The sequence below is a fragment of the Typha latifolia genome, chromosome 12, assembly GCF_019914945.1.
Source record: "Typha latifolia isolate L0001 chromosome 12, TyphaL0001v2, whole genome shotgun sequence".
NCBI lineage: Eukaryota > Viridiplantae > Streptophyta > Magnoliopsida > Poales > Typhaceae > Typha > Typha latifolia.
The window spans coordinates 8,018,220-8,039,223 of NC_133097.1; the positions used below are offsets into that span (position 1 = coordinate 8,018,220).

A 21,004-nucleotide genomic window follows, 5' to 3' on the forward strand; every position below is an offset into this window, starting at 1 on the left:
GCAAAAATATCAATTAAATCCTTCTAAAGGTCAAGAGGAAAACCCCAATTGAAAAGAAAAGAAAAATGGAAAACCCCAATAGCAAAGCGTACAAATACACAACCGGGTTGACTCGGACCGATCCGAGTCCAACCCTTCCTCTAAACTAAGGCGGTGCCGCGACTTACCCGATACTCACTCAAAACTCCTCTTCCTCTTTCCATAACGACTTCCACCCCACGCTCTCTCCCCCAATCGAAACCAAATAACAGACATATCTTTTCAATCCAAATCAATCTCAAAACAAATCTTTTCTCCTTTGCCGATCTGTTTAGGGCTAATACATATTGGAATTCTCCCAATCAATCGAGAATAGTGGTGGAATCAGAATAAGAAGCCATGGATCGGGGCCGGAAGCGAGCCGAGGACTCCGGCGGAGTTCGAGCCGATAAGCGGCCGTGCGTGCCGGCCATTCCGGCTGCGGCGGCGTCGTCGTCCTCCGATCCGGCGGGGTGCGACACGGAGACGTCCTCGTCCGGACGAGCTGGCGACTACGGGTCCGGCGATTCCGACGACGGTGCCGTCGACGACAACCCTAGGCGGCCGTGCGTGGCGGGCAGTGGAAGGTTCCAGAGGATCATCGGGAGTCTCGAGGGCGGAGGCGGCGATGCGGGGGTCGCGGCGCAGGTCGCGGCGCTGACGGAGCTCTGTGAGGTGCTATCCTTCTGCGGCGAGGACTTCGTGGGGTACTTCCCGATGGAGATGGCGGTGCCGGCGCTGGTGAGGTTGGCCGAAAGCGAGGCGAGCCCCGACGCGATGCTGCTCGCAGTGCGGGCGGTCACGTACATCTGCGACGCAATGCCGAGGTCGGCGGATGCCATCGTCAAGCATGGCGCCGTTCCCGTGCTCTGTGGGAAGTTGCTAGCGATCGAATACCTGGATGTTGCCGAGCAGGTCTGCAATTAATATTATTGGTTGAAATATCGTGGAAAATTTAGTGGCCTTTTGATAAAAAATATTTTTGGATGTGGTATAATATAATCCAGTGCCTACAAGCATTGGAAAAGATTTCAAAGAAGAAACCGCTTGAGTGCTTGCAAGCAGGAGCAATAGCTGCCGTCTTAACTTTTATTGATTTCTTCTCACCCAGCATTCAGGTGAAAATTGTCAATATAAGTCCACTTGGTTATGAATTTTGGATTTTATCCCCATAATTTTGCTTTTTTATATAACAGAGAGTTGCGGTTTCAACTGTTGCAAATGTGTGCAAGAAACTTCCGGTAGAATGCTCATCAGTCGTCATGGAGTCGGTTCCTACTCTGTGTAATCTACTCCAATATGAGGACCAGAAGGTATGGGTTGCTCTTGTTTACCATTTTTTTATTGGTCTTGTTTAATCCAGTTGACACTTTCCCCGGCAGCTTGTGGAAACAGTTGCGGTATGCTTGAGAAGGATAGGGGACTCTTTCAGCAGTTCGCCCCAGCTTCTTGATGAGCTTTGTCAGCAGGGAGTGCTTGCGAAGTCTTTACATTTGATCAATATTCGGGTTTCACTAAACCAAACAACTTGCTCTGTATGTCTGCACCGTGTTGCTTGTCATCATTAAGTGTGTAATTTGTGCATTGAGCTTGCTTTTTGCAATATGGTAATTGATCTTAGTACTTTGCACCTGCAGAATCTGATTTCTCTTCTCACTAAGCTTGCCAGTAGTTCTGTCATGGCGGTGAAGACCCTTTTTGAGCTGAATATAGGCAGCACATTAAGGGGTATTCTAGTAGCTTCTGATCTCTCACATGGTACTCCTTATTCACTACTTGAAGATGCGCAATTCAACCAGGTTTGTCATTTTTGACTCTGTAAAATATGAAATTTAGAAGTTGATTATGTAAATAACTAAATATAGAAGCTGAATATGGATGCCAGGGTGCCTGCACCATCTTAAGTTACTGCATTAAAATCCAACAATAGTGGACCTTATGCATCTACTTTTTATAAGAACCTCCTGCTTAAGTACTATACAGAGATTCTAATCACTGCTTTATCGTATTTTTTTAATAGTTTTATTGAGCTCAAGAAGCATACATGTGAAGAACTATGAAATCTGTCATGATACCAGATAAGATACTGACTTAGTGTGGGGCATGCCAAATTAAGCTATCATAAAAGGAGTCAGGAAACAGAAGATATATCGGAGAGATCTCAACTTGCATTACATCTCACTGGTTTAGGTTAAACATAAGAGGTCATGGTTGAGTGATAACTGAAATCCAGCCTTTTCTACCTATATGGATTACTCTCGAGTTTTAAAGAAGACTACAGGAATGTGGGGAAACATGTATTATTGTTATTGTCAGAACAATGTAGGCCTTCTATAATTGATCAGTTTTTACTTTTCCAATTTTAGGGAATACATGTGCTTGTATGAGCCTGACCATGAGCCCAAAGGGAACTTGTAACGGAGGGAATATAATTTTTGTGTGGGTTCAATGGTCGGAAGGGCCAGATTGAAAAGGGAAGATAATCAAATTGAAGTTAATGAAGAAAAAATTTTGAGAAGGAAAATTCCTTTTTGCTTTGTTAAATGGTTACTACAGTTTATTTTGGAGGTTTCAAATTGATAGCTATAACAAGCATATTAGAAAATCTAGTAAACTTTATGCCAAGATACATGCAAATAATCTTTGTTCCTCTGCTGCAGGTCTATGAAGTATTGAAGCTAGTGAACCAGCTAATCCCTCCTGTGGCAAGAGGTGCTGAAGATATTCAAATAGTGCTTGCCAAGGAAAAGATTCTGGTGGACCAGCCTAAATTTTTGCATCAGTTTTCAATGGATATTCTTCCTGTCTCTATTAAGGTTTGTTGATATAGGTAGCTTACAGAATCTTGTATTTCATTATATTGACTTGCTCCTATTGTTGGTACAGGCAGTCAATACTGGTGCAAACATATGTGTTTGTTATGGTTGCCTTTCAATCATGATTAATATTTTTTACTTCACCACGCCTGATATGCTTGTAGACTTACTCAAGAATACCAACATTTCAAGGTAAAGAATACTTGCAAGATACTGATTGCATCAGAATGTGAAATGCTGATCTTAAGCATACATGATTTCTATTTTCTGGCAGCTTCTTATCTGGTTTGTTGGCACGGAAAGATCACCACTTGTTGATTTCGACCTTGAGGATTGTTGAGATTCTCATGCAAAAGCTTCCTGATGTTTTCTTAAGTTCTTTTATCAAGGAAGGTGTAGTTTATGCAATTGAGGCTCTTTTAATGCAAGGAAAATGCTCAGATTCTATGACTCAGCAGTCCAGTGATCTGCAACATTCAGATAATCAAATGGTTGCAAGAGATGTATCAAGATGCTTGTGCTATGCATTTACTTCATGTAAATCTGGTTCTTCAGAGACGAGAGCATGTAAGCTTGGAAAGGATAGCCTTTTTACTTTTTCTAGACACATAAAGACTACCTATTTTAACCATGAAGCAGTGGGTTCCGATATGGTTTTGACTGAAATTCTGCAGAAACTCAAAACTTTTTGTGCCGTCCTAAATGATAATGTGGACAAGTCTTCATACCAGGATGATCTTTTTGAAAATGAAGAGTACTTGTCTCATATATTGGATCAAGTAATGAGGGAACTTCATGGTGTAGAGACCATGACAACTTTTGAGTTCATTGAAAGTGGGGTTGTTAAATCTTTGGCTAATTATTTGTCCAATGGAAAGTATCTCCAAGGTAGTCAGCATGATTGTTTACCCAATCTATTTCTTTCTGTACTGAAAAGATTTCAGACATTTGCTCATATTTTTCTCCTGGAAATGAGCCAAGGTTGGGAGAAGATGCTTTTGACGTTATTCATCCGAAAATTGCAGAATGCGTTGTCTTCTTTTGATAATTTTCCTATAATTCTGAGTCATGGTTTCAAGCCCAGAAACACCATTGCTGATATCCCAGTTCGCCATTGCACAGTTTGTCCTTGTATAAAAGTATGTTTTACGAGGGAAGAAGACGAAGCAAATCTGTCTAACTTTGGAGGTGTTGTAAGCATTGAAATTTCTTCATCTTTAGCTGCTATAGAAGAATATCTATGGTCCAGAATAAGTATAAACATGCAAAAGCAACAAGCGGAACCTGCAGCAAAGGAAATTGCTTCAGTTAGCTCGTGTGCTGAAGAGCCTCCTCATGAGACAAATGCTAATGTTATGCAGGAACCAAGCACTTCTAACTTGTCAGAGGTATTATTCTCTCAATTCTGTCAAATTGGGTTCCTATGTATCATAACATCTTTGAGATTATTGAATTATTTGGGGCAACTGAAAAATAAAAATTTTGAAGCAATGCAGAAAAAATGCAGTGTAAATCAATATTACTTTCATGACATTTTGTCTGGAGATGTTTCTTCCTACTAATTGTCTTGTATTTCAGGTCTTAACGAATCAAGAGCATTATTATTTGTCAGCAGAAGGTAGACCAAGTAAGCGGGTTCTGATTTCTGGTAAGCCTGCATTAGAGCAGGACTGAAATTCTTTTTCTGTTCCTCTTTTTTTTTCCCCCCTTTGGCATCGAGACTGATTCATTGTTGATTATCTTTATTCTTTACTTGCCGTAGCTACCTCAGGCCTTCCATCTTCTGGTGCATGCCAAGTTGATGTCAGGACAAGTGCAGAGAGTTCAAGCAACGAAGGTGCTCAACCAAAGCTGACTTTCTTTTTGAAGAGAAAAGAGCTCAATCGATCAATTACGCTTTACCAAGCAATCCTTGAAGATATGTTGAATCAAGAGCCTGATATAATTCTGAGCCCAAACTTTTGGGATCAAGTGCACAAGGTAACCTACAGGAGTGCCAGAAATTCAGAATTAAGGGATTCAGAAATGTCTAAAGCTGGTTTCAGGACATCTCCTTATGGTTCTAAAATTGAATTCCCATGGCAAAAGGTTCCATTTTTCTCCAGTTTGTTGCTTGCTGAGCTTCCTTGCAAACTGGATAAGTCAAATCCTTCATATGACATCTTGTTTATGTTGAAAATTTTAGAGGGATTGAATCGATTTTCTTTTCATATGTTGTGCGATGAAAAAATCAAGTCTTTTGCTGAGGGGAAAATATCAAACTTTGATGATCTGAAGCTGACGATATCTTCTGTTCCTCAAGCTGAATTTATTAGCAGTAAGTTGACTGATAAATTGGAGCAGCAGATGCGGGACCCCCTGGTTTCAAACTCTTGCAGCATGCCTTCATGGTGCAGTGAGCTAATGACTGCATGTCCTTTCTTGTTTTCTTTTGAGGCAAGATTGAAATACTTCCAAATGGCTGCATTTGGTACCTTGAGAATTCAGCAGAAACACGGGCTGCAACCTGATAACAACGGTACCAATGTTATAACAGAAAGGTGGTCACCGTCAATGTATCCTCGTAGAAAGTTTAAAGTTGACCGCTCCAATGTATTGGAAGCTGCTGCTAAAATGATGGGATCACATAATAAGTCCCAGCTTGAAGTGGAATACAATGATGAAGTAGGTACTGGTTTAGGTCCTACAATGGAATTTTACACATTGGCAAGTCATGAATTTCAGAAGGCTGGTTTAGGCATGTGGAGAGGGGACTTGCACCATAAAGCTGGAACAAGCAATGCAGTCAGTGATTCTGGACTTCTGGCAGCTCCTTTTGGATTGTTTCCTCGGCCATGGTCAGAAGCAACAGTGGCCTTAGATGGTGTTGACTTCTCAGAAGTAATTAAAAAGTTTGCGCTTCTTGGCCAGCTTGTTGCAAAGGCAATTAAAGATGGGAGGATACTGGATATACCATTTTCTAAAGCATTTTATAAAGTTTTCCTCGAGCAGGTCATTTTATGAATTTATAGGAGTAAATATATTATGATGTTTGAGCACTGAAATTTGTTATTACTTTATATAGACTGACAAAGAATCTCCTTTCACATTTCTTTAGGAGCTTAGTATATATGATATTCAGTCATTTGATCCAGAACTTGGAAGGACTCTTTTGGAGTTTCAAGCTCTTGTTTCTAGGAGAAGATTCTTGGAACCCATTTCTAGAGAAAGCTGCAAGGATGCATCCGATTTATGTTACCGGGATGCTAGAATTGAGGACCTCTGTATTGATTTCACTCTTCCAGGCTATGATGATTATGTGCTTACATCTGAATCTGGGAGTAACTCAAAAATGGTAACACACAAACTGAACAGTGTATTATAATCTGATAGTGAAAAGTTTTGAATTTAGTTTATGATCAAGTTCAACTTTACTTGCTGATTCTTCCAGGTAAATATTGTTAACTTAGGAGAATATATATCATTGACTGTTGATGCAACTACTAGATCTGGAATTCTCAGACAAGTGGAAGCTTTTAAATCAGGATTTAACGAGGTTTGTTCCAGTTTTTGCTTCATGAGCTTAATTTTCTTGTTTCTAGTGCATATAATTGTTCCTTTCATTGCTATTGTTTGTTCTCTGTAATCATTTGTATTAGAATCAAAGAACATTGAAGTATGAATCCAGTATACTCAGGCACACCTAAAATTGGAAAATCTCATTATGAAATTATAGATTCTGTTCACTTTACTCTGCCAATAGCTAGGATCAAGTAAGAAAAGAATCTCTTTTGTGGTGCATTGATGAACCTTTTGACATCCAGCTGATGAGATCAATTGGTGGATGCTGGTAGGATCAATCGCTGTCTGATCTACAGAATCATTAAGAAAAATTCAATGTATAAATAAGCTGATCATGGAAATTTGATTTGCTGGAAGATGAGTGGATTAAAGGAGAGGTATTAAAGAAGCAAAAGATAGAACAAAGAAGACAGACTTGTATGTGATAATTATATATAATCATACAAAAACTTTGTTGCTTTCGGAGACACCTATAATAGACATTACACAACCTCAAAACAAAGTAATGATCCCCCTCTTCTACTATTGTTGTCGTCCTCCTATGTTTTTAAGTGTATCTTACTAATCTGTATTCAAGTCGAGACTTTTAAGTACCATTCTTTTGGCTGGTTCATTTTTGTTACTGTCTTGTATCATATCTTGCAGATTTTCCCGCTTAAGGTTCTTCAGGTTTTTACTGAGGATGAGCTAGAGCGATTACTCTGTGGAGAACAAGATACTTGGACAGTATGCTTTCTTTTCTTTTCATTTAATCTGGATGCTAATATATGTGAAATGTCTTTTACACAAAGTTCTGTCTCTGCAGTTTCCTGACCTTGTGGATCACTTCAAGTTTGACCATGGTTACACAGCCAGCAGTCCTCCTGTCATCCATGTCAGTGTTTATGCAACAGTCTCTAGACTCCATATTTCTTAGGAGGATATTCTTTTTTTTTTTCATTTTGTGTTTGATTATTAATATTTTTCTATTTACACACAACATTGCAGTTATTGGAAATTATACAAGAACTCGAATGTGATCAACGTAGAGCTTTCTTGCAATTTGTGACTGGAGCTCCTCGACTTCCTCCAGGAGGTCTAGCTGTGCTCAACCCAAAATTGACAGTAGTTCGCAAGGTTAGTTTTGATTCATTATTTTCTCATCGAGCAGCTATTGAGTTCACATATCATTTCACAATGAAGAACGTCATTTTAGCTAGAGATCAGTTCACGGCAAGTCTACAACATCCTTTTTCTATTGACAGTATAGTAGCAACGAGGCTGACGCGGATCTGCCAAGTGTGATGACTTGTGTTAATTATCTAAAGTTGCCTCCTTACTCTTCTAAGGTAATGTGATGCCTTTTCTCCTGCTCTCGAGTTGTCTTCCCTACATTGTATGTGCATGTTCTTTTTGGTTACATTGAAATTTCATCTGCTAATTGTTATCTTTTTTCCATTTTGCAATTTTGAGTGCGTTTGCTATTTACACTTGCACTGACTGAAATTCTCTGCTGTAGGAGAAGATGAGGGAAAGGCTGCTATATGCAATTACAGAAGGGCAGGGCTCTTTCCACCTCTCTTGATTTATTCCAACTTATTAGCCCCCTTCTATTCTCTTTGACATAGTTATATGTTGAATATATATGTATGGGTCAGAAAAGATTAGTGTAAATAAGCGTTGATCAGTGCAAAAGTGGTATAGGATGGAAGCTGATTGTGGAGAACGAGAGGAAGCCTGTTCTTTACCAGTGTAAATAATGGTAGGTTTTAGCGAGGATGGTGAATTGTACAGATACAGTCTATGCATAGACATTACGTCCTTGGCTAGTGGTATATATTTGCTCGTCATGCCTCTCTTTTTATCTGTACAGGTAGCAGGGTGTATAGACGTACTTATACTTTCACGGCAGCATTATCTATCTCTGCTTAACTTTAATCTCTTTTCCATTCTCTGAAATTTCTGTGGTGCATCTGTTTATTGAAAAGTCGTGTCTCATAATAATACTACGCGACAAGATGGGCAAAATCTCGCAAAATAACTTCTCTTTCTCAAAAATAAATCTTGCAAAATGACGACGATAGGGAATATATATAAATTTGAAGATGACTACCCAATCTTCCAATTACATCGATCAATATCGTTATCAGTGTACTACTGTTAAAAGCCTAAGATCTTGTGCTAAGGAAAGAGGAGGGAGGGAAAGGAGAAAGCAAGCAGAGAAATATTTAACTAATCCAAAATATTGACCATTCTCGCCTAATTCTTCGTCGCAGAAAGAAGAACTAAAGCCAATCAAAATCAAACCTAAAAGACCTAATGGAAGAAGTTCCACACATCATCTTTACCTCTTGATTTCTTGCAAGCAAATGAAATCCAGATATTTCTCCTCCTAAATAATGTCTGATATATCTCCTCTATTAAAAGCTTTCACAACCTCTAATCTGCCACAAATGTCATAATTTTCCTCCTTTTCTCTTGCGCCTAACTTCCCTGTGTCCGAAATCCTAACTGTGCATCCCTTTCCTCTTTCCAATGTTCTTAAAAAATTAGCATTCTTCCTTTATCCTCAGAATAACGAAAGAATATCCCCATATACTGACAATAGAAATCAATTCTATTTAAGATATATCTTTGAAAACTAAATGACTCGTAAACAAGGAACATACTTGTCAAGCAAGGTCTCTTCTTCAAAGCGCTGTAACTTCCAGGTATGGCAAATACCTCTTGACCGAATATGGGTCCTTTTTGCTCTGCAAAATCCTGATACTTCTGTCCGTTGGTCTTTCTTCTATACATTGTTTCTAGAGACTGGTGGAGTTTGTTGCATCTCTATTGGCACCACATCCATATCTCTCTAGCTGGAATCATATAAAACTGCAGATTTGCCTCCTTCCTGTGAAAGCTTCCTCTACTCTCTGTTCTCCCTATTCTATTTCTCTCCTTCCATTGGAGCTAACTCACTATCTCACAAAGGAGTTTGTTTGCCATCTCATCTTCAAATCAAGCATCATTTCAACCAAGCACCTTTTTTCCAAATCAAACAAGTATCTTTCCTATCCATTCTTTCTGTAGTACGACAATTTCTCATTAAGTTAATTGTCGTCCACAGCATCTTCCTCAACTTCTTTATTGCTAGACATATATTCAATATCCTTCACCCCATTGTCCTTGCCTTTTTTTCAGAAATTTTCTTCTTAACCTCTCTCATCCTTCCGTTAACTTCCTCTGAGCTTGTATTTGACACTCTTTTTCCTCTTGCACCATATGAATGTAATCAATTACCTCCTTTTATTTATCAGGTAGTTTCCTCCTCTTCCATGCATCTCTCACCTCTGATCATCTACTTTCTCTACTTTGCCTCGGTTCATTCTCTACTAAATCCAACTCATTATATTCTGAGTATTTTCTTCATCATTAACTTGTTATCCTTCTACTCTGTAAGACACAGTACGACCATTTAAAGCAGAAGGAATTGAAACCACCAAATTTTAGCAATAACTGATTACTATTTCAATGCTTTCTCTCAATAATCTCATCTATCTTTTGAACTTTGTAAATGATGATACAACCGCCTATTTAAATTTTGACCTATTCCAACACTGGAGTAAACCTTCACATATGTTGCAGTCACCATTTGCAAAGCACCATTTTCGTTTCTCTTCCGATGGAGAAATCATCGTCACCACCACCTTACCTAGCAGTATGGAACCAACCCCTATTGCCTCTTCCATCGTAACTGGTGGAGCTCCATTAGGAGCTTTTCTCTCCCAGTTGTCTTGTAGGCCGCTATGATTTCCTCTCTCATACCTTGTGTTCAAGGATATCTCATTCTTTGACGCTGTCAGAAAAGTAAATCATCTTGAAAATGATCTAGTAGAAAACATTCTACTTAAGCAATCGTCCAAAAACCTTATTCATCTTCTTCCATAGACAACACGTTGCTCTCTGACCAAGCATCTTGCAATGAAAGCACAACATCGCATGTACCCAGTGACTTTCCTCACCTAGTCAGAAGCAAGCACGTTCTGTTCCTCCCTCTCTTCTTTTCGTTAACCCTTCTCTCTTGGGGAAAATATTAGGATTTCCCTCTCCCAGGACCTCAAGAAAAAGGAATATTCCGCCTTCTATTAAATCTTCCCTCGATCTCCCAATAAGACGTTTTTATACCCTTATATTCTCCCACTTTCACAACCATTATCAACTCTGTTTCCCAGAAAATCTCAATGTATCTTAAAGAACTAACCTATTATCAACTCTCTGCCCCAAATAGCGGTTTAATGGGAGCTGGAGATAATCAACAAAACAATATATGGAACACATCTCGTGTGGAGCAGAAATTTAACAAGAGAGAGGACTGTGATGAAAGGAAAGGAATATACAGAACACGTTGGCAATTATGAACAGATTCAGGAGATGAGAAAACCGGCAGAAGAAAAAAGAGATGCATGAGTCATATTATTAATATTTACTGCCAAAAGAAAAAAAAGAAAAGAAAGGATGTTATACTAATCAGATTTTTGAAGGGGCACATGACGACAATAAGGGCACAGAGGAAGAGACCACACCAGTTTATTGGTCTTATTCTTTTTGAAAATCCAATTTTTTGTTCTTTTTTCACCTCTAGATAGATAAGAGCTCTAATTCTCTTCCCAAATTCATCACCTCTAAATTAAATCTGAATAATTCTTAGTCATTGGCTACAGTGGACTTTGTAGATAAGACTATTTCTTTTCAACCCCATACTCCTAAAACTTGAACTCATATATCAAGTAATTACATAAATCTGAAAATTCCTCCACATGATCATCCTAGTAATTATCCCAATTCTCCTAGACAAACTTGAAAGAGAACTTCAAAAAGAGTGAATTTTACCACCAATTAATGCTCACTCTGAAAATTCACCTATAGTTTTTTTTTTGTCCGTTTGCAGTTTGACTTTTCCTCTCTATCAATACAATCAGAAGTCAATAGCCCCAATCAAATCTTCACCTCTGAATCAAATCCAAATAATTCGAAGTCATGGGCTACAGTGGATTTTGTAGAAAAGACTTTATTTCTTTGCAAGCCCATACTTTTAAACTTGACCTCACATATCAAGTAATTTCATAAATCTGAAATTTCTCCACTTGATTATCCTAGTAATTATCCAAATTATCCTAGCAAACTCGCATATCGAGTAATTTCATAAATCTGAAAATTGCTCCACTTGATCATCCTAGTAATTGTCCCAATTCTCTTAGACAAACTTGAAAGAGAATTTCAAAAAGAGCCTAAATTTTACTACCAAGTAATTTTCTGACATTGAAAATTTACCTATAGTTTTTTTGTTCGGTTGCAGTCTGACTTTTCTTTTCTTTTCCTTTCTATCAATACAATCAGAAGTCAATAGCCCCAAAAAATTCATCACCTCTAAATTAAGTCTGAATAATTTTAAGTCATGGGCTATAATGGACTTAGTAGAGAGAGGACTATTTCTTCTCAACTCCATAATTTTAAACTTGAACTCACATATCAAGAGTATTCCATAAATCTGGAGATTGCTCCACTTGATCATCCTAGCATTATCCCAATTCTCCTTGACAAACTATTAAGATCCGTAAATCAGGAATTTGCTCCACTTGAGCATCCTTCTTACAGTATAGTCTAGTTTCTTATCAACAAAATGAAAGAGAACTTCAACAAGAGTCTAAATTTCATCACCATCCAGGAATTTTTCTCACTTCGAAGATTCAACAGTAGTTTTTATAATCTGATTTTCCTTCCTATCAACTTAAACAGAAGTTGATATCCCCAATCTATCCATCACTACAAAATCAAATCCCAATAATTATAAGTCACAGGCTACAAACTAACAAAGGACTTAGTAGAGAAGATTTTATTTTATTTTTAACCCATACTTTCAAACTTAAACTCACATATCAGGTTCTTCCCTAAATATGGAAACTGTTCCACTTGATAATCCTTGTTACAACATATTACGCAATTCATATCAAACAACTTGAAACAGAATTTCAAAAAGACTCTAAATTCACTTTGAAGATTAAACAATAATTTTTGCGGTCTGATTTTCCTACCAGTACAATCAATAGTCGATAACCCCAATCAATCTAGCAACTCCAAATTAGATCCAAAGTATTCTAAGTCATGGACTAGGAAGGACTCAGTATCTAAGACTTAATTTCTTTTCAATCCCGTACTCATAAACTTGAACTCACATACCAAGTTATTCCATATATATGAAAATCGCTCCACTCGATCATCCTAGTAATTATCCCAATTCTCGTAGACAAAATACCAAGAAAATCCATCTAATATATCATGGAAATACCTTGAGCTTCCAAACAAGGAAGTCTAATCCAGTAAAAAGTGTGCTTGATAAGAGGAAGGCAATATGGATGGATCATTACAAATTTGCCTGTTTCAAAAGATGCCTAATTCCTATATCCTCAACAAACTTTTAGGATGTTGTCACAATGAGTAGATCTCTCAAGCATAATGGTAGACATGATGATTATGTCAAGCATGTTGTTGCAATCATTGTTGCGGGGGATATTCACCATGTTAAGTTATGGAATAGGTAGAAATGATTAACATTAGAAGGGATGATGCAAACCAATGATTTGTGATCACTTATTTGGAAACAAAGAGTCTATCAAGACTATTAAGGTTTCCCTATCAATGGATGCAACATGTATCATCTGAAAATTACTAAAAATCCACTAACAAGATGAAGTGAAGAGAACATCAGGATGCTGAGAGAAGAGGAATTGGTAGTGAAGGAATGAGAGAGGAGCACATGCCCGGCTAAAAAAAAGAAGGAAGAGGGGGAGTCATACAGCTGAGAAGAAAAAGATGAAGGAAAGGATTCAAGGCTTACACTTAATATCTTTTATAGGTTTTGAAGAATTTCAATTATGAAATTGACGTGGAGTCTTGTTAGGACTATTAGGATTCAAATAGTACTTGATATCACTCTTTTAGGAAACTTGAGAACTCCTGCAGAAGAAGACTCAATTAATACTCCCCTGTTACTTACGGAGATTCAGCTGCAATCTAGTGTAAGAATGATAATCTTAATACACAACATATTTGACAAATGTTATCAAACAACTTGATCGAGAACTTCCAAGGGAGTCTAAATTTCACCACATCCAGTAATTCTCTCACTTCCAATATTCAGCTATAGTATTTGCAGTCTGATTTTCCTTCTCACCAACATATAACAAGAAGCCAATAGCCCCAATCGATCCATCATCTCTAAATCAAATCCCAATAATTATACGTCATGGACTACTAAGGACTTATTTCCACCTCATACTTTTAAACTTGAACCCACACATCAGGTTCTGCACTTGATCATCCTTCTTACACTTATCATCTTAATACACAACATATTTCGCAATTGTTATCAACAAACTGAAAGAGAATAAAAAAAGATCTAAATTTCATCACCATCCAGTAATTTTCTCACTTTGAAAATTCAGCAGTAGATTTTGCAATCTAAATTTCCCTCCCATCAACTTAATTAGAAGTCCATATCCCCAAGCAGTCCATAAATTCTAAATCAATCCCAATAATTATAAGTCACAGGCTACAAAGGACTTAGTGGAGAAGATTTTATTTCTTTTCCAATCCATACTTTTAAACTTGAACTCACATATCAGGTTCTTCCCTAAATCTAGAAATTGCTCCACTTGATCATCCTTGTTACAACATATTAGGCAATTCATATCAAACAACTTACAACAGAATTTAAAAAAGACTCTAAATTTCACCATAATCCAGTAATCCACTCACTTCAAAGATTAAACAATACATTTTACAGTCGGGATTCCCTTTTTATCAGTATAATCAGAAGTCAATAGCCCCAATTAATCCATCAACTCTAAATCAAATCCAAATAATTCTAAGTCATGGGCTACGAAGGACTCAGTACCTAAGACTTTGTTTCTTTATCAAGTTATTCCATAAATCTGGAAATTGCTTCACTCGATCATCCTAGTAATTATCCTAATTCTCCTAGACAAACAATCAAGAAAATCCATCTAATATATCATGGAAATATCTCGAGCTTCGAAACAGGGAAGTCTAATCCAGTAATAAGTGCACCAGGTAAGAGGTAGGCAATATGGATGGATCATTACAACTTTTGCCTGCTTCAAAACATTTCTAATTCCTAAGTCCTGAACAAACTTTTTGAATGGTCTAGAAAAGGAAAACAATGAGTAGATGTCTCAAGCATAATGGTAGACATGGATGGTTCAAACAAGCACGCTGTCATTGTTGTGGGGGATATTCACCAATGTAAATTGAGATTTGGAACACATAAGCACTAGTAGGGAAAAATTATGGAATAGGTAGGAATGATGTAACAATAGAAGAAGAAGATGCAAACCAGTGATCTGTGATCACTTATTTGGGGAACAAAGAGTCTAACCTATTAAGGTTCCGATCAATTGATGCAATATGTATATCATAATGCAGTTACTAAAAAATCCACTAACAAGATGAACTGAAGAGAACATTTGGTTGCTTCGATTCAATTCAGATCTGAATCTTCAGAAAGAAAAAGAAGAAGATATGTTTCATTTGATACAAACTAATATCAATTGATAGACTGTGGAATAAGGCAAGACAGAGATTGGGTTGATCACAAGAGGCGAGTAACCTAACTTTTAGCTGCATGAACCTTATGAACAGCAATTAAGGTCTGAAATAGTCCATAATAATTGGTTATTAATTTAGAAAACACCGTTGGGAGGCCTAATACATGGACAACGGGATCTCTTCCTTCATCTATAATTAGCAAAATCAAGCAGCCTTGGTCCACTGATCAAATCTTCCTCAATAGTACTGTAAAATTAGCACAACAGATGTATGTGATATGGCTAATAGAAACAGCAGCATTCAGAGCACAAAATAAGGTGAATAGCAGCAACAGTGAACTGCCACAACGGCCATAGATAGCAACAGCAACTTATGGCAGAAGTTTGAGATCAGAGAAATAATTATAGAATAAGACAGGAGTAGATGTTGAGAGAAGAGGAATTGGTAGTGAAGGAATGAGAATATTGTGGTATTGCAAAAAGTTCGTATACAGAATTCCAACTTCAAGAATTGGAGTGTAGAAATATAAATATTTCAAGGGCAAGGAAGAAGATTCAAGAAAAGATATCAAAATTCGCTCAGGAATACCGCAGGGATGAACTAATGAAGGTCAACATCTTCCCATCTAAACGATGTTCCAATCACTTACCAACAACAGCAGTAACAACAAATATTACTAGGGTAACAGTCAATCCGTAGCGCAGAACATACCCAATAACACGACTATCAAAGAAAACAAGAACAACAGCAGAACCGATGGTAGAAAAGCCATAAAGAAAGAATTCATCACACGCTTTGCAATCTTAAAGAGATATCAGAGAACCAAGATTACCTGATTACCTATCTTGGAGCTGGGATTTCCCCTTCAAGAAGTCCTTCTTGATCTCCCCCTTCTTCTACTTCCCATCACCCACGGGTATCGATCTTGCGGTCCAACGCCAAAGAAGTCCAAGATCGAGCTCTTCTTGAGGGCCCTGTACTTAGGACTCCAAGAAACCCGTATTGTCTTGCCCCATCTTTCTTGATTTCCCTCTTCCTTTACTCCCAATCGATCGCGCCTTTGGATTTATCATCGATCGGGCGACGCAAACCCAAAGCGGTTCAAGATCCAGTCCTTCTTGAGGAGTCCTTTCCAAGAAACCCTCATCGCCCCGGGCTCGTTGGACCACCACGGAGAGAGAGAGAGAGAGAGAGAGAGAGAGAGGGAGGGAGGGAGGGAGGGAGGGAGGGAGAAGGTTTGAATTCCATTCTTTCCAAGAAACACTCATCGCCCCGGGCTCGTCGAACCACCACGGAGAGAGAGAGGGGAAAGAGGAGGGAGAAGGTTTGAATTCCATTCGTTCATCCGCCTCGGGTTTTATAGACGTTTCGTGTGTGCCCACATGGATCGGACGGGCATAAATTGATCTCTCGATTACCGTTTGTTTCCCGATAAGTGGGGTTTACGCTTAATACGTGCATAAGCTCCGATAGGGAGTTAGGGACCAACCAAGTATAAATAAAGAAGGTTATTTAAAGACCTCGATAAATCTGGATCAAATCGATATTAGAAGCCACGATCCTTCGTATAGACGTTTTTGTTGGACAAAAAATTATCTTTTTCATTTCCCACCTCCCATTATGTATTTACTTCAGTTTACACCATATCTTTTGTCACTATTTTAATTTTGATCCGCCTTTTTCTTATTAAATTAAAAAAAAGCATCATACTTAGGGTGCTTTTAGAAATAGAATGACCCAAAATAAATATTTTTTAATTAAGAAAGTTGTCTTAGACCTCCAAGTAGTTTCCGAGTAGGGTGAAACCGAAGGAAAAGCATTATCTACGTCCGATCCAAAATAAATAAATAATAAAATTTAAAATTATATTCTAACTAAGCTAATATAAATAATTTTTAAATACAGATCGAATAATTTTCAGATAGCAAATTAAATCTTAAATGAATTGTGATCTTCCTTATGATTAACACAAAATATTAAAAGTTAAAAAAATACTACATGTTAATTACATATAAAATTAATAAAATTAATTTCTCCAAATAATATAAAACAAAATAATAATAATAATAATAATAATTATTATTATTATTATTATTTAAATAAGCAAACTAAAATTTATAAAGCATTTAAAAAATATTAGTTAGATAAATATCTATTATCCGTATTCATATTCGAAAAAAAAATTATATCTACCCATATCTATATCCGAGTTTTTTTAATCTATATTTGAATCTATATTCAGATTTTCGTCCTTAATCCGACCCTTTCACCCATACTTATGCATGATCAGAAAACAAGGTTAAAAGGAGTATCATAATGTGCAGCAAATTTTTTTAAAAAAAATATCAAAGCATGCGGCAGCATGTCGTGCGGATACACAATGGAGATGATGAAAGAAGCATTAAATAGATTATTAAACTCTCTGTTTACATAAACGAGAATATTATATAACCACCACTACAAGCTCATAATCAAGTTGGTCTTCTCTCAGAGTATCATCTGAGATCAAAACCAACTGGGGAATGAAATAAGTTATCTTGTATTCTTGTATATACAAAGGGAAACATACACAGAACCATGAGTAAACTATCTTGTACATGGCAATTTACAACTGGTTACAGCTATGATAATTAGATGCCAATGCTATCTGGTATTAATTTCAGCGGGTAAAGACATAATACTCAACAAGTAACTTCCTTCTAACACCAGGGCCATAAGATTCTTTGTCTGCCACTGCACTATGAATGCACGTCATCAGAAAGCATATAATTGCAAGGTTGATAATCTAGAGTTCTCAACAGCAGGTAAATAACAGCATTAAAAAATGAGGAACATGAATACGGGAGGAAAAAAGGCTATACTTAAGAAAGTTTCCCAGATCAAATATTTTCTTTCAAGCATAAAGTAATGCGAGCATTATCTGGGTGGGTTAAGTTTTCAGAGATGTTTGCCTCACAATTTACATAGTGCTGCCACTCAGACTAACCTACCTACAGAAAAGGACAAAGGTATCACACAAGAGCCACCCAGGTCTCTGTTGCCAGGTTCACTTGGATATATATGTTATATATTGTGACTTCTTTATCTGATAATTATTAAGCAGTTGAGATTGACCCCTTGCTGCCTTATTAGCCAAAATAAGGAAATTAAATTATGGAAGCATAATAACAAAATAAATCGAAAATTCTTAAATACATCAACTCTCTGATCGCTTCAATATAATCTACTAAAAGTCTAGCTTCATCTGGATTCTTATTCTCATAATTTAAAAAATCTTTTAACAGCTAGTTCAAGCTTTTTGTACTGCATGCATTATCACTAAAGGAATGTGCTCGCAATTTCATTTAGTCATCACAGTGAGCTAAAAATTTTACCTAATTATATGGCTTGTCTTATATCTTCATTAAGATCCTTCCATAATAGAACAACGCAAATTATAGCAATCATACCGTAAAAGAAAAGCCTTTCTATAATTTAACAAGAGTAAGGTCTCCTAGAAAGATATAGTACCTGTACTCAATTATACCTAAGAGTAGCAGACTCAGGCAGTTATTGATTAGCTTGACAGATCCCCATTATGAAACTGAAAAAAAAAATGCAAAAAAGGGATAAGCAGTCTTGGAAGAACCATTCACCAGTAAAATAGAAAAACATGCAAGTTAAGGAAGATTAAGAAAACAGTACTATGCCTCAAGAATTATTTATACCTGCAAGGACAACTAATATGATAATCAATTTGTAAACAAATGAAAGATCTGGTTTAGAAATCAAGGAATCAATAGATGTTATCTCATCTATGAAGAATGTGTTTAATAGTAGTTTAGTACCAAAATACATTAGCTTTGTGATATCAAAATAACCTATCGGAGGATAACTGATGACATTTGCAGGCAGGATAGTAATGGCCCAAAAAAGGGGACATCATTGCAAAAGAAGGCAGCTAACCAACAGATTAAGAGCCATAATAGCAAGAGATCTTTCTATGCAATAACTATAACAACAATGACGATCTAGAATATGGTTGGGAAACAAAAATAAAATAAAGTACCTGAGGTTGCATATAGTTCATTCCTTGAGTATAAGGTCCCTGCTGGCCAATCTAATATTTACATGGCAATTAGTTAACTTTTGAGGATGTCATCAAAAGAGCAACAAAGTAAGCTAGAGAACAAACCCCTTGGGTGCTTGGACCACCTTGAGCTCCAACATGAGTGCCTGCTGCATCTTTCTTGGCAAAGCTATCTCCACCCTTTACAGATAACTTACTATCACCCTGGAAATTACCAAATAAACCACAGAGGACCAGTATGAATTATATGCCTAGTATCCTGTTCCCTAATTAAGCACAAACCATCTCATTTATTATTTAATACAGTCCCTTTACTTTTTGCCATTATAAAAAGGAACAAAAGGACTCAATAACAATTGCACCATTAAGTTCTTCTAAAGGAGTCAGATAAGAGGCCAACTATAAATATGTAAGTTTTCTCAAAATTTGAGCAAAAATCAGAGCTAGCAACTCCAAGATGAATAATATACTAATAGTGAAGGAAATAGATACAACTTTGGGAAGAAATTCAACAAAGAAGAGATTCTCGGCTCTTATGTTTTAATAGTAAATATGCAGTTTGATGGGCTTGAGAACATATTTAAGAAGATAGTTTTACAAATTCATGGGTAATTAATCTCCTAAAGGTATAATATATATTGTTTGTCTGTTACCTAATAACTTAGGTTTTTAAATCAACTAGCTACCTGACATTGTCAATTGACAAAATATAGAAACAACTAAGAAATATCTGAAATTATGATCTCTCCACCCCCATTTCAAATAGATATATGAGAAAACTTACAATTTTTGACGAAAAGAGAAGCTATTCAAATCTAACCAACATTTATAGTTGCTTAATAGGGGAACCAATATAAGATGGAAAAAGATTTCTAGAGAAGCAGACAAGACAATCGATCTCTCTGCACTACTAGCACACCTTAAAAATGGAAATTAAGGTTGAAGATCACATACCTCCATCTAGTATAACACAAACGCCCCCAAACATGCACAAGAAACAAAAAACGAATAATTAGATTCGGAAAATAGCAAAATTCGATAAATAAAAAGAAGCAAAAGTACAAGAAGATTCCACACCCCTCAGCAGGGAATTGACCTGTGGCTAATTAAAATTTTGAAGGAAGCTCAGTGAAATAAGAGAACTTCTACAATCAGATAATACCTCTCTATATTTCTGTAAGTAAAGCTTAAGCGGCTCGATATAGTCCTCGAAACCCAACGTCGCCATCGCCCACAACAGATCGTCGCCATTAATCGTCTTCCTCTTCTCCCTCTGGCACTTATCGCTTGCCCTGCACCATCACCGCCATCACCAAAACAAGATCTACCAAAAAGCAAATCGAATAAGGCAAAAGAGGGATCCCTCACTCGCTAGTGATGAAGCTGATGAACTCGGAGACGCACTCCTGAACCGTTTCTTTCGCGTCCTTCGCGATCTTTCCATTAGCTGGTAGTGCCTTCTTCATGATCCTGCTAATATTAGCGATCGGGAGGAACCGGTCCTGCTCGCGCACCCCGGATCGGGGGCTCCCGTCCCCGCCGCTCTCGTGGCTGCCGCCGCCGCCTCCGCCTGGGCTCGCCGGTGCCTCCGCCATCCCGCCGAGAGCCCTAGATCCACGGCCATGGTCACCGCCGTCTAGATGAGGTCAGAACCCCCCAGATCTGGAGATCCGGCCGAGAAACCCTAGATCGAGGAGAGGAGAGAGAAGCGTACCTTTCCTGGAGAGAGAGAGAGGAGGGTTTTGGTTGGTGGATTCGTATTTAGGCGCGAGAGGAGGAGAGGGAGAGATCGAGTTCTTTTTTTTTTGCGGTGGTGCGGTGGAGAGAGGAGAGAAGGAGATCGGACGCTGGAGAAGAGAGGGAGGAGGAGACGATGGAGATGTAAAGTTGAGGAAGAGGGTTTGCTTATCTACACCGTTCGTCCACTTCCTAGTTCCTATCCCCCTCCGGT

The 21,004-nt window shown here is 37.7% G+C and overlaps 2 protein-coding genes across 4 annotated transcripts; one reads left to right on the forward strand and one right to left on the reverse strand.

Moving 5' to 3' along the window:
• The first annotated feature begins 233 nt into the window (after nt 1-233).
• LOC140799113 (E3 ubiquitin-protein ligase UPL4) lies at nt 234-8,312 on the forward strand. 2 transcript variants are annotated; one of them, XM_073153263.1, is made up of 17 exons: nt 234-933; nt 1,026-1,136; nt 1,215-1,331; nt 1,401-1,553; nt 1,656-1,817; nt 2,679-2,834; nt 2,905-3,026; nt 3,109-4,222; nt 4,413-4,482; nt 4,597-5,825; nt 5,932-6,168; nt 6,265-6,369; nt 7,041-7,121; nt 7,201-7,269; nt 7,383-7,511; nt 7,640-7,723; nt 7,894-8,312. In XM_073153263.1, exons 1-17 carry the CDS (start codon nt 379-381, stop codon nt 7,957-7,959), a joined length of 4,560 nt encoding a protein of 1,519 aa, XP_073009364.1. In that variant the 5' UTR covers nt 234-378; the 3' UTR covers nt 7,960-8,312. The 2 variants fall into 2 exon arrangements, with proteins under 2 accessions (XP_073009364.1, XP_073009365.1); XM_073153264.1 differs by having other exon boundaries at nt 4,606-5,825.
• Nucleotides 8,313-17,371: 9,059 nt separating this feature from the next.
• On the reverse strand, nt 17,372-20,983 carry LOC140798380 (nuclear transcription factor Y subunit B). 2 transcript variants are annotated; one of them, XR_012110830.1, is made up of 8 exons: nt 20,768-20,983; nt 20,422-20,661; nt 20,216-20,345; nt 19,973-20,013; nt 19,159-19,257; nt 19,033-19,083; nt 18,495-18,567; nt 17,372-17,717 (listed from the first exon to the last, which is right to left on the reverse strand). XR_012110830.1 is itself a non-coding variant. In XM_073152183.1 (8 exons), exons 2-7 carry the CDS (start codon nt 20,646-20,648, stop codon nt 18,541-18,543), a joined length of 540 nt encoding a protein of 179 aa, XP_073008284.1. In that variant the 5' UTR covers nt 20,649-20,661; nt 20,768-20,983; the 3' UTR covers nt 17,372-17,717; nt 18,495-18,540. The 2 variants fall into 2 exon arrangements, 1 of the variants encoding a protein (XP_073008284.1); XM_073152183.1 differs by having other exon boundaries at nt 20,008-20,013.
• Nucleotides 20,984-21,004: the final 21 nt, after the last annotated feature.